The sequence below is a fragment of the Podarcis tiliguerta genome (genome assembly GCF_965153285.1).
Source record: "Podarcis tiliguerta genome assembly, chromosome: 2".
Lineage (NCBI taxonomy): Eukaryota > Metazoa > Chordata > Lepidosauria > Squamata > Lacertidae > Podarcis > Podarcis tiliguerta.
Window position 1 is genome coordinate 85,707,808 of NC_139535.1, and position 12,502 is coordinate 85,720,309.

General features: G+C 44.1%; 1 protein-coding gene across 2 annotated transcripts; it reads right to left on the reverse strand.

Annotated features, from left to right (window-relative positions):
• Positions 1 to 580: 580 nt before the first annotated feature.
• LOC310672005 (urotensin-2 receptor-like) lies at positions 581 to 7,587 on the reverse strand. Of its 2 annotated transcripts, none has more exons than XM_083428497.1 (2): positions 7,362 to 7,587; positions 581 to 2,630 (listed from the first exon to the last, which is right to left on the reverse strand). In XM_083428497.1, the coding sequence occupies exon 2, from the start codon at positions 2,460 to 2,462 to the stop codon at positions 1,353 to 1,355; it is 1,110 nt and encodes a 369-aa protein (XP_083284623.1). In that variant the 5' UTR covers positions 2,463 to 2,630; positions 7,362 to 7,587; the 3' UTR covers positions 581 to 1,352. The 2 variants fall into 2 exon arrangements, with proteins under 2 accessions (XP_083284623.1, XP_083284622.1); XM_083428496.1 differs by having other exon boundaries at positions 7,177 to 7,587.
• Between the last annotated feature and the right edge of the window lie 4,915 nt (positions 7,588 to 12,502).

The following is a 12,502-nucleotide window of genomic DNA, read 5'->3' on the forward strand; positions in this document are numbered from 1 at the left end:
CATGGTTCCCCATCCAGTTTGAAACCCTACCCAACCCTGCTTAGCTTTGCAAATTTGCTAGCAAAGCTGCACCTGAATTGTTTCCCCTGCCTCAACAAAACTGCATTTGTTTGGCATGTTTTGGCTTGACCCTGGGTAGCTCTAAGCCATGCCTCTCATAATGTCATCATGTCATGTTAGATCTGATATGATAAGAGAGATGTGGTTGGTTGAAAAAGGCTTTAATGAGGAAGAATTGTGCCAGCCAGCTATTCATTTACTTGCATTTCTTTCCCGCCTTTCTCCCATCATGGAATTCAAGGCAGTGTATGTGTGGTTTTTCGGCAATTTCCCATCCAGGCATTGAGCAGACTTAGACATGCCTAGCTTCAGCAAGCTGCTGTCCTTGTGTGCCTAGCTATGGAAGCTGAGGAACCTCCTTGGGTGTCTGGGTGAGGTAGTAGCAGGGCAGCTAAACAGAGTAAGAGAAGTATCATGCACCCAAACCTGAAACTAGCCTCAATGTACTCAATACCATTTCCCCCAAACTCAACTGCTATGTTGGTTCTCAACCGCGAACAAGACACACATGATCACAAACTGAAGTCTTAGTTCTTTATTGATTTCACTTATTTCCCCAAACAACTGCTTGGGTGATATACTTCAAAACAACAGTAATAAAAAAAAACTTTTGACAAACAATTGTTCAATAATTTAAGTTGAAACGTCATGGAGTAGTTGGGGTGTATTACATGTTTTTTTGTGATTGAGTGAGTTCACCCAAAGTTACATCTAAGGCAAAAAGCAGTGGGTTGGGAACTCTAGGAGACATAAGAGGCAACTCCTAGGGGCTAAGGTCCCATTGGCTCCTCCAATAAAATATTTGAGCCCCTCCCCCAAGTTGATGGGCATTGCCATTCAAATGGTGCGCACACACTGTGTCTTGTGATTGATTGTGAGGGGCAGGGCTTACCTGGGCCCCTCAATATTTTTTTGAAGTTGGCACCCCTGCTAGAAGATCATACCCTTAAGTCAGGACATGTCTATTTTATGATACCCATTTGATACTTTGCATTGCATCCAACTGAGCACTAAATGAATCTTCTGTCAGCACAAGGATTTTTGTGAGTGTTTTCCTCCTCCCCATGCACACCCCCTAGATCTGTTCTAGGGTTTCTGCCAAGCCTCTGGGGGAGGAGAGGGGGGGAAAGACCTACTGTGCAAGCAGTGATGCTTGTGCTGATGGAACATTTTAGTTGAATGCCACCTTTGGTGGTTCCCTGCTTCTCTGCTTTTGCCATTTGACAACACAGCAGCCTCTCAGTCCAGGCTCCCATGAGGCTAGCCAGTGCTTGGAGGTGTCCCTCCCCCCTTCAGGGACTGCTGTTTCCCCCAGGAATGGGAGGGAGCACAAAGGTCTCTGTGTAGTGCTGGCTGCTTGTGGACCACGATCTCCCAGAGATCCTCTGGAACCTGCTTCTCCTCTGGAAGTAGCCGCCGCTGCTGTTAAAGGATCGCTGCCTGTTCCTCAAGTACTCTTTGTAGTTTTTGGTCAGCAAGGTGTAGAGGAAAGGGTTGATGCAGCTGTTGCTGTAAGTCAGGCACGTGGTCAGGTAGTTGATGTTCCTGGTGGCATTATGAGACACTGGGAGGGGGTCGATGTATTGGGAGAGGAGGTGCCATATCCAAAAAGGCAGGAAGCAGGCCCAGAAGACCAGCACGATAGTGAAGATCAAGTACAGCACTTTTTGGTTGGGCAGCCTCTTGGTCTCTTTCAGAGAAGTCGTTTGGGACACCCAGTAAGTCCTTGCCAGCCGGATGTAAAGATACCCGATAACAACCCCGGGACCCACAATGCTGGTACAGAAGAGGATGGTGATGTAGATCTTGTAGGACAATTTGCTCCAGGTAGGGAGGCACATGTTCTTGTCCTCTCCTACAAGCTGGATCATGATGAGCATCGGGAGGGTGAGGAGCAGAGACACAACCCAGATGATGACGGCAATGGCTTTCCGGTAGCTCTTGGACCTTTTCACAGTGTCCAGGGGCTTCAGCACTGCCAGGTATCTCTCTGTGCTCATCACCATCAAGGTGAAAATACTGGTGTGCATGGTGAGGAAATCCAAGCTGAAAAGGATCCGGCACCCAGCTTCTCCAAAGTACCATCTCCTGGTGAAATATGTCCCGACAATGAAAGGGATGGTGAGAAGGTAGAGTAGGTCTGCTAGGGCAAGGTTGATGATGTAGATGTACATAGAGGCGGAGTATCTCAGATAGTGGCACATCACCACCAAGGTGTAGATGTTGCCTGTCACTCCAATAATGCACATGATGGAGAGGATAGTCCCTATGGTGCAGGTGGCTATGAAGTCCTCTGTGGAGGCCCCATCCCAGGTTGTATTGTAGGAAATGTTGGGGTTGCTTCTGAGTAGGTTGCCCTTATCTGTGCCCACCCTCACTGTTGAGGAGACTGTGTCCTCCATCCTCTTAAATGATCTAACTTAGCAGCCCATGAACAGTGGAAAGTGAGTTCTTCTCAACTAGGTATTCCGGACACCATAAGGAGGGCAGAGCAGGCTTCATTTTTCAGCTGTTATCGCTTGTGCTGAAGCAGAGGCAGCTTCCCCAAAGTTTACACCAAGTGGTTTATTCTAGAGAAAGGACATGAAGAAACAGTGTTAGGGTAGGGAGAATCACAGAACGGGAGGGCTGCAAAGGTGGAAGTTTCAACTACAGTCTAGATTGTGAGTCTGGATAAGCGACAGGGTTGCAAACTGGCAGGCAACCTGAGTTTCATTAGGAATTTGGCCCCTTCTCATTCTGATTTTCTGAACAGCTAGTCCAACTCTCTGCATTCGTAGAATGAGAGATTTGCTACCTTAGATACCTTAGATGCCTTAGGTGCCACCAGCAGATTACAGACATGTGCACTGCCCAAGGTGCCAAAGGTGCCCTATAGCAGGGGTGGCTCCCCCTGAGACCCAAGAAACTTTTATGGTGATGGCAAGAGGGAAAACATTATAATAAACATGGCTCACAGTGCTCTCCTGGAGCACCCTCTGCTCATCAGACCCTCATCAATTGTATTTATATGTTGTGATCTTTGGATGAAGAGTAGTATACAAATTTTAATAATAATAGTAATGCTACTACTAATAATGGGACGTGGGTGGTGCTGTGATCTAAACCACAGAGCCTGGGGCTTGCCGATCGAAAGGTTGGCGGTTCGAATCCCCGCGACGGGGTGAGCTCTCGTTGCTCGGTTCCTGCTCCTGCCCACCTAGCAGTTCGGAAGCATGTCAAAGTTCAAGTAGATAAATATGTACCACTCTGGCAGGAAGGTAAACGGCATTTCCGTGCACTGCTCTGGTTCGCCAGAAGCAGCTTAGTCATGCTGGCCACATGACCCAGAAGCGGTACTGCCTCAGCCAGTAAAGCAAGATGAGTGCCACAACCCCAGAGTTGTCCACGACTGGACTTAATGGTCAGGGGTCCCTTTACCTTTACCTTACTACTAATAATAATGTAATCAGCAGAGAGGGGGGATTTGTGTCCCCATCAGCTGAGAGGGGGGGGCTCCTCCCCAGACAACAAATGGTTGATCTGATGAGCTGGTAGGGGATGATTTGCCTCCCCATTAGAGTGCTGTGCTAGACAGAGAGATTTAAATCTCTCCACTCACCCCAGGATTATTATTATTTTTTCCCCCTTAGGCCAGCACTGCAATGGGGATGGAAACCAACCCACTGGTCATCAGGCCAGTCATTTGATGAGGCGGGTGAGAACCCTTTCTTCTGTTAATCTGCACAGATCAGCTGAGGAGGAGGAACGTGTGTGTGTGTGTGTGTGTCTTTTGTCAAACGGGTATACATGTGCACATGCAAGAATGTGGGATAGTCACACCTACTGCTGGCATTCAGACTCCAGGGTGTTGGCCAAGGATGAATGCAACTCTTGCAAAAAACCCAGCAACAACATAAGGCAACCACCCTGGCTCTATAGACGAAGAATACATTTTACTAAATTGAACCCCAACAGCCTTTGGTAAACTGTTCACATTCTTTAATAATGAACCACTAATAATGAATTGTATTTCTATGTGGCTAAAGAAATGGCCACATGATTCAGCCTCCATTTTCAATGAGCCCAGGCTGACTTCCAGGCTTGTCATCAGTTTGGGATGAGGTGGCAATCGCAGGCATGCTGCTACTCAGTGGTTCGTCTTGGCATAACATTCTCATGTTGAACCATCATTTTTAAGACAGGCACATTTTCGAAACCTACGTGTACTGATTTGTTTTCTATCTGTTTTAAAAAATAGGAGACATTGGTTGGGACCCAGTCAAGAGTTTCTGATGCTTTGGCTGGTAATGGCACACTGGCAGAAGTGTGCAACTGGGGTTCTCACTGCCAGTTTCCTACAACTCAACCTCCACAGTCTTCTCTTAAAGCCCTCTCAGGAAGAGTCCCTCATCTCACCTTGTGGCAAAGAATTTCACCAATTTGTTGCACACTGTATGAAGTTGATTTGTGGGATTGGCTACTGCCACAAAGTTGGGTGATGGTTTCAGAAGGGTGTCAAAGTGACAAACGCTAGAAAAAGAGGTCTTGTCAGCCTCAAGAATCAGACGGGCTGCTCAGAAGAACAGCAGGGGAGGGCCATTGCCATGTGGCCATCAGGTTTGGCACGGTGGGGAGCAGGATGTTAGATGAGAATATACCAGTGATCTTGTCCAGTGAAAGTGATTTCCATGTTCACCCCGAACAGCAGGGGTCTTCTGTGGGCACATTTGGAATTTTGAGATGGTGTAAGGTGGACTCCCAAAATGAATGCTGCAGGACATGGTATAGCACAAAAATGGATGCCATGTGGGGCAGGATGCAACATCAGATGGCTGCTGTGGGGTGGCATTAATGGCTGTCACACCTGAAAGAGCACGAAAATAAAAAATGCCATTGGCATGCCCTCCCTCATCACCTGACCCCTATCTATAGGCAGCCCGGAAAGGCACCTATACCATCTGCCACCACTCACAGAGAGAAGCTCTTTGCACCTTGCTTCTTTTCAGAAGAGATGAGCTGTTTGGTGCCCAAGCCTGGCAACCTATGAAATGTGAGCGTGTTTAAGGGTGGAGGGGTGTTTGATGTAGGAGATGCTCAGCCAGTGCAAACAGGCAATGAGCAGGAAGAGGAAAGAGGCTGCTATGCATTGTGGATTTCTGAAGGCATATTTATTGAGCCCTTTCACATAGGAATTATCAGAAGAAACATACCATGTACAGTTGACACCAAGTCATTTCTGCAACTGCTTAGTTGGATTTTTGTGGGGAGCCACTGCGACCACAGCAATTTAGCACAGAGAGAACACGTCACCAGTGCAAACCATGTTTCCCACCATGATCTTGTACATCGGGGGGACGGGACCTGTGGCCCTCCAGATGTTGTTCGATTCCATCTCCCATGATCCCTGACCACTGGCCATCATCACTGGAGTCCAACCATAAATGGGACAAGGTTGCTTGGAGAAAGAAAGGATTTTAAAATTGTGTGACCTCACCCTAAGTTCACATTTAGGTCCAGTTCACATAAATGTAGGCAATAATAAGTGATTTTTTAAATGGTCTGTACTGCCTGATGTTTGTTTTTGCATTTCTTAACAATGTTTCCTGAGAAGGCTGAAAGCGGGTCACAAAAATATAGAATCATGCATAAAGTTTTGACAGACCTCCAAGACCAATTCGCTCCTCCACACACACTCTACTGATTTGGAGTAGGGGCACCATTAATATATTTTGTTAATATTTCTGAGGAACAAATGATAACAAAGTCCTTTCAGGCTTTTGCCATGAAGGAAGATATCTGTGCTGGAGACAGCAGATGTTGAAAGTGTCACCAGCCTGGCTTGAGCACAGATCTGTTGCCCAGCGCCCAGCACAATTCCTTATGTTACAAAGCAATGTGACACAGCAGGGTAACATTTTAAACTGAGGCTTGCTTCTTAACAGATGTGGAAGGAGGGATTCAAATTATCTTGTTTGCCTCTCTTGGGGACCACACACTTCTAAAGTTCCTCTATCCTTAAGACAAGCAGTTCAGTCTTCATCAAAGAACAGGTCTGTGAGGCACTTCAGGCAAATTAGATCAATGCATTCATAGACAAAAAGACTGAGACGGCCCGTTTGCTTTGATGCATATAGTACTACTCCAAGGATTCCGGCAGCCTAGTCCTATGCCTTTTACCTGTAATGTAGCCCCACTTTGTATTCAACTTGCAGCTTGACAAAATGCAAATAGAATTGGTTGGTGAGCTATTATCAGTATCACAGCAGGTATGGAAGGGGGATGTAACTGTTTCCTCTCCTGCTGCAGTACTGAGGAAAATCCTTCTTCTGAAACTGGTATTTGTTTTGATGGTGAAATATCTCATTGGAGTCAAATTCCACTTACACACACACACACACACACACACACACACACACAAGCTGCACATTCAATAATAACACTTCTGATTTGACCCAAGATATCAGCCCTAGTTTAGAAGTGGCACAAAGATGCTACTTCTAAAGTACCGTATTTTTTGCTCTATAAGACTCACTTTTTCCCTCCTAAAAAGTAAGGGGAAATGTGTGTGCGTCTTATGGAGCGAATGCAGGCTGTGCAGCTATCCCAGAAGCCAGAACAGCAAGAGGGATTGCTGTTTTCACTGTGCAGCGATCCCTCTTGCTGTTTTGGCTTCTGAGATTCAGAATAGTTTTTCCCCTTCTTTTCCTCCTCCAAAAACTAGGTGCATCTTGTGGTCTGGTGCATCTTATAGAGCGAAAAATACGGTATATCTTGATGTGTGCTCAGTTTGGAAACAGGCTAAAAACACCCAGATGACAACGTACCTTCCTAACAATGAGAAAACACAAAAGATGCTCCTGAGCTGAGGGTAAGAAGAAGAAAAAAAAAGACACAATTTTCATCAGCATGTCAAAAATGAGGTGAAGGCACACACAAGCACATACATACCATGTTTGCATTTTGATATCAACTGCCAATGCATAATGCAGCCCTCGGAGGCATTAAGAAATAAGAACTATCCTTCCTGACCTTCAGCTACATCTTACATCTCAGGTGACCAGCACACACATTTCAAGGAGTTGCCCCAGAAAGATAAATAAATCCCATCCAGAAATGGAAATTCCAGATCCAAACCTGACTTCTGTGAAATTCCAGCTGATGAAGTTTCTTCTTGCGTGAGTGGAGTAAATAAATAATGGGTAGCTTGGTGAAAATGTCTCCAGAGGATCTTCCTAGACACGAGGAAACGGTGCAAAACCCAGTGCTCAGAGCATCTGGGATGACTGTGTGAAAGAGAGCGAGAGAGCGAGAAACCTCACTAAGTATGTTTGAAATGTGTGCCCTCCCAATCCTTGCATTCACTTATGCCTGCTATTTATGCTGCTACCCGTGACGCTCAACATTGTTGGACTGCAACTGCAGCAGGCGAGCTAGCCGGAATCCTCTCTCATTTTTTTTTTTTAAAGAAGCAGCATTTCAAAAACCAAAGCTGGTTGCTAGCCCAAGAGACAGCGGGCCATGCATTGCACATCAGGACTGTTTCTTCCTGACTGAAAGGGCTACTTATATACTCCTTGAAACATTCTTAGCCTTTCCCCAAACAGATCTCTGTGTAGGGAGGGGAGGGGATCCAATATTCTTTGCAGAAGCTTGGGAATAAAAAAAACAGGTCTGGGGTTTGTGTAAGAAAGGGTTAAATCCTTCTGGGGAAGGTGCCAGCGGGAGACTTGGCATTGAGATTTAATTCCAAAAGGGAGCTGTGAATTTGTTTGGGTTGGAGGATTTATTGACAGCTGATCTACTACTCGGGTATCATAAGTGACACCTTTAAGACATGCTGTCCTGATGATAATAAACAGCTGTCCAACTTGTTTAGGGCTCTCTGCTAATTTCTCTTTCGACTTGGGATGACTGTGGCAAACTAAAGGGAAAAAGATTAGCGGACTGATTTGAAAACGTAAACTTTTTAGGACTGGGAGAAGCTGCTTAATGAAGATGAAAGAAAAAGGAGCTGAACGCAGGTAGGGGCTGCAGATGCCGGGCCAAATCACTTGCTCCCATTCCTCTCCTTCAAGAAGCATTCATTGTTGACAGAATCATTCTCTCTTGGACCCTTTCCTGGAAGGTGGAAGGTGGAACCTCTCCTTATACTGCCTTATTTTAAATTATTAAGCTTTGGAGCCTCTCAGAGTGCAGAGCCCAAATTTTCACAATAGTGCACTTTTCTGTAAAACTTATTTGTGGACTGATTAATAATGATCATGTTCAGATGTGGAGGTGTGTTATACTGGTGTGAGGATACACATGGCATGACATAACAGTGACCGATATAAGAATGGTGCTCTTTTTTCACAAAGCATCAAATTTATACTATATTATTGACTAATGCAAAATGATAATTTTCAAATATTGCGGAATGTGTGGTATTGCAAATCTGTACATACAGATATGCAGCCAATTTAAATAATTCTTTTCTTTGAGAATGGTATAGCAAACAGTGAGTAATATACAACACAAGATATGAAGGCAATTCATAAAACCCTTCGGAACACCAGGATAGTTTTGAAAAACCCTACAGTTGTACTTTATAGAAATGTTCAACAATATACACATCTGCACAAATATTTGAAATTGTATGTCTCTTAGCTACATTTAATATTTCACACGTTTGTAGAAATGAAGTGGCACTTTGGGCACATGTTAAAAAGCTACAAGCAGTTCATGGCATGTGGGGAGCATCTGCGAGGGTTGTTGACAGGGGCTTGTATAGTCCATCATCTTTCTGAATCCAGCCCCAGCTTGCTCTGAAAGGAAGGGCAGGCTTGGACTCTATAGCTCTTGGGCAAAGTCAGTTGGTTCAGCTAAGAAATTGGTTGATTTGTGGGTTAGCACAACAAACTGTTGAGCCAGTCTCTTGGTTGCATCCATTGTTGCCTCACTTGAGTCTTATTGTTAACACATCTTCATAATCCAGGGCTGCCATATTTCAAACAGTGAAAATCTGGACAGAAAAGTTGTTGAGCTTTTTGGGCAAAATCGCTAAAAAAAGAATGCTGTTTTTGAGCTATTTTTATGGAAAAACGGCAAAAATGACATTGCCGACACTGCCAAGTCATAATCTAAATTATCAACCTATGTGCGTCAGTATTAATACAGTGTGGTGTGAAGCAGAGTGGTAACTTAATGCTTTGTGCTTTGTATTGTATATAGTAAATAAGCCCTGTTAAAGTGCAACTTGGTATTTCCTTTATTGCCCACCTGAGTCCCAAAAAGAGCCCCATGGCAAGACCATCCCTGAAATTGGAGTTGCCTCAATGAGCCCTGACTCTTTCTTCCATGTTCTGCTCAGTTCCTAGGTTCTCTTTTTCCTTTTCATCTCACTGCCCCAATTGGGAACACTGCACAGGTCTTCTATTCACTCATTTTGATCTGGTCTGTTGGTCTTCAGTGCTTAAGGCCTTTTCATTTTAACTTACCCTTGAATCTGTTGGGTACATTAATTAGAGAACTATATGTGAATGGGGGTGGGGGGATTTAAACTTCAGCACAGCCATTAATTTATAGAGCAGCCTGAAGACATCTGTAAGAGGGAGTGTTAGCACTGGCTTATGACTATTGATGTGTCACAAGCATTTAGTTCTTAGGAGAAGTACTGAATATTATTATACAAGTGTTATAATTTGTGGCAGGGGGAGGAAAGCTAACAGAAAGTACATTTAAAAGCACCGGGCATCACCAGCAGAGGCTGATCTTTTCAAATATATACATACCTTTTAAAGCCAAATAGAGTTAACTGCTTTCTGAGTGGGTAACTGAGATGTAATAAGAATACGGGCTTAAACTGGTGGGAGAAAGAGCTAGTTTAAATATGGGAAATAGTTTGCTAACATATCTGGACTAGAAGAAGTATTTTATGGTTTATTTTGTGTGGTTTTCTAACATTTGTTACAGGCAGCAAAGCCAAAAAATAAAACATTAATTAGCAATGAAATATCAGTAGCTGAAGCACTTTCACCAGTATAGCCATCCAACAGGGATAGCTTTGGGATAGATAGCTTTGAATTTGTGCAATGGTCATAGACTGGCCTTTTAATCTCCCTCATCCCTCTTGCTACAGCATCATCATTTTGCCTTGGCCATGTCGTTCTGCTTCCTCAGCACCCTTTCCCTTCCTGTACATGCTTGGATCTTGATTAACATTGGGCACGGTTGTCATGATGGTGCAAATGCTGCTCGCTCATTAATGTGTGAGATTTACCTGGGGAGAGATATAATCCCTTGCCTGCTTAGCTGTGACCCGAGGCTTAAGCCAGCATTTGCAAACCACTCATAGATTGTTTCACTTTGCTTCAGTAGAACCAAATTATGCCATGCTAATAAGTCTTTTCATCAAAGCTCTCCTGTAGTCTTTGCAGCAGAAGCAAACTTGTCATTGCTGCTGTTGGCATTTGGAAGATGGTTGTAGACAGATTTTCTCAGGGACCAGGTGGCTTCTGGTGTCAGTCAAACTAAATTAGGACTCTGCATTGTTTTCCTCATTCACATGCCAAGGGGAAGGGGAAAGGTATGCGATATCATGATTGCTACACTGCCCTCTTTTGAGCTGAATGCATCTCACCTGCTCGTATGTTTTGTATGTAATAAACTGTGGAGTGTTGCTAAAAAGAGGAAAAGGGGGTCTCCAAGCACCTTCCTTGCCTAACCACTACAAACCATTCTCAGACCTGTTAGGATTTCTGAGTCCTTAGCACATAGCAGAGAGATTTTTTTAGTATTAGGAGGGGTAAAAAGTGTTTCTGTGTCCACATGTGTGTTTCAAACTACAATGGTACCTCTGGTTATGTACTTAATTCGTTCCAGAGGTCCGTTCTTAACCTGAAACTGTTCTTAACCTGAAGCACCACTTTAGCTAATGGGGCCTCTTGCTGCTGCCGCACCGCCAGAGCCCGATTTCTGTTCTTATCCTGAAGCAAAGTTCTTAACCTGAAGCACTATTTCTAGGTTAGCGGAGTGTGTAACCTGAAGCGTATGTAACCTGAAGCATATGTAACCTGAGGTACCACTGTATATGAAACTGATATTGTGAAATAGAAGATCGGTTTTAGGTGTTAGCAGAAATTGCAGTGGTTGATTCTAGTTACTTGGTTTCCTTCCTTGCTGGCTTAAAACTCACCCTACAGCTCCATTCCCATTGTTTCAAAATAATATAGCAACAAGGGAAGATGCCTTATTCAAAGTCAGGCAATTGGTCAATCTCGCTCAATATAATCTACACAGGCTGCTGCTGGCTTTCTCCAGGATTTCACACAGCGTTACCTCTCAGTCCTACCTAGAGATGCCAGGGGATTGAACCACGCAGATGTTCTACCGCTAAGCTATGGCAAGAACCCCTTTGCAGAAGATATGGTGGCAAGACAACCAGAAGATGGCAGCTTCAATGATGCAGAAAGGCATCAGCTTCACTGCCAGTTTCAGATGTATCTGCAGCACTTTGGCCAGTCTACATTGGACAGGCTGATGCTTCAATTGCATAGCAACCATGAATCAGTTCTAAAACAACAACAACAACATGGGGAGGACGGTACCAAAACCACAGGCATTTGAGGAACTGGGTTCTCCGTTAAGAGTGAGTGAAGGATGACAGTGCTGCAGAGACAGGACAGCATGGAAGCAGACTTTTGAAAAGCCCCCTTTCTCAGGATATAGTGATCTATACGTTGTCTCAACCTTCTCTTCATGGCTAACAAAATGCTAGAGGGCACCTAGGGTTGTATCCAACTTTGGTCCTATTCAGATTAGACTCAATAGAAATTAACGGCTAACTTAATGGGTAGGCTTTCGTTGGATACAAAACCTATTAGCCCAAAATGGCCAGTTGTCCATTGTAGTGGTTTCAATGGCTGAAAGCCCAATTTATGAAAATTTGCCATCATGGATTAAAAGGCCACCATGGATTTAAAACACCCTCCCCAATCAATCTACTTAATTTTTTTGTTTATTGTGCTATTGATTATGCAATACAGCACTACTATGGAAACAAGAATTTGGAGAGGGAATTCTTTCTTGAAGCAGTGAGTATTTTTGCACAGAATATTTTTACACTATCCTGACCAGAGCTTGTAGTAGAAATATCATCATTAAAGAGGCTTTTTTTGTCTCCAAGCAGAGTGTCTTTCTGATTTGCCCCATGCCAATAGATATGAACTTTCCTGCTTATTAACAATGCTCCCCTAATGCTGAGATTTACTTGTAAAGGGGAACACAGAGTCTGTCTACTTTTCAAATGTTTGACATTATGCCTTCTTTTCAGATCTCAAGAGTCTATGCAGAAGCTTCCCAATATCCCACTCACACTAACACATTTTTTCCCTATTTACAGCAACTATCAGGATCCTTCTTGAGCTCTTTTCGTCTTTACCCCCCCCCCCCGCCCCCAAAAGCCTCTTGAATCCTTGGATAA

Coding starts and splice junctions, on each gene's coding strand:
- LOC310672005 (XM_083428497.1), bottom strand. CDS start 2,462: ATGGAGGACACAGTCTCCTCAACAGTGAGGGTGGGCACAGATAAGGGC.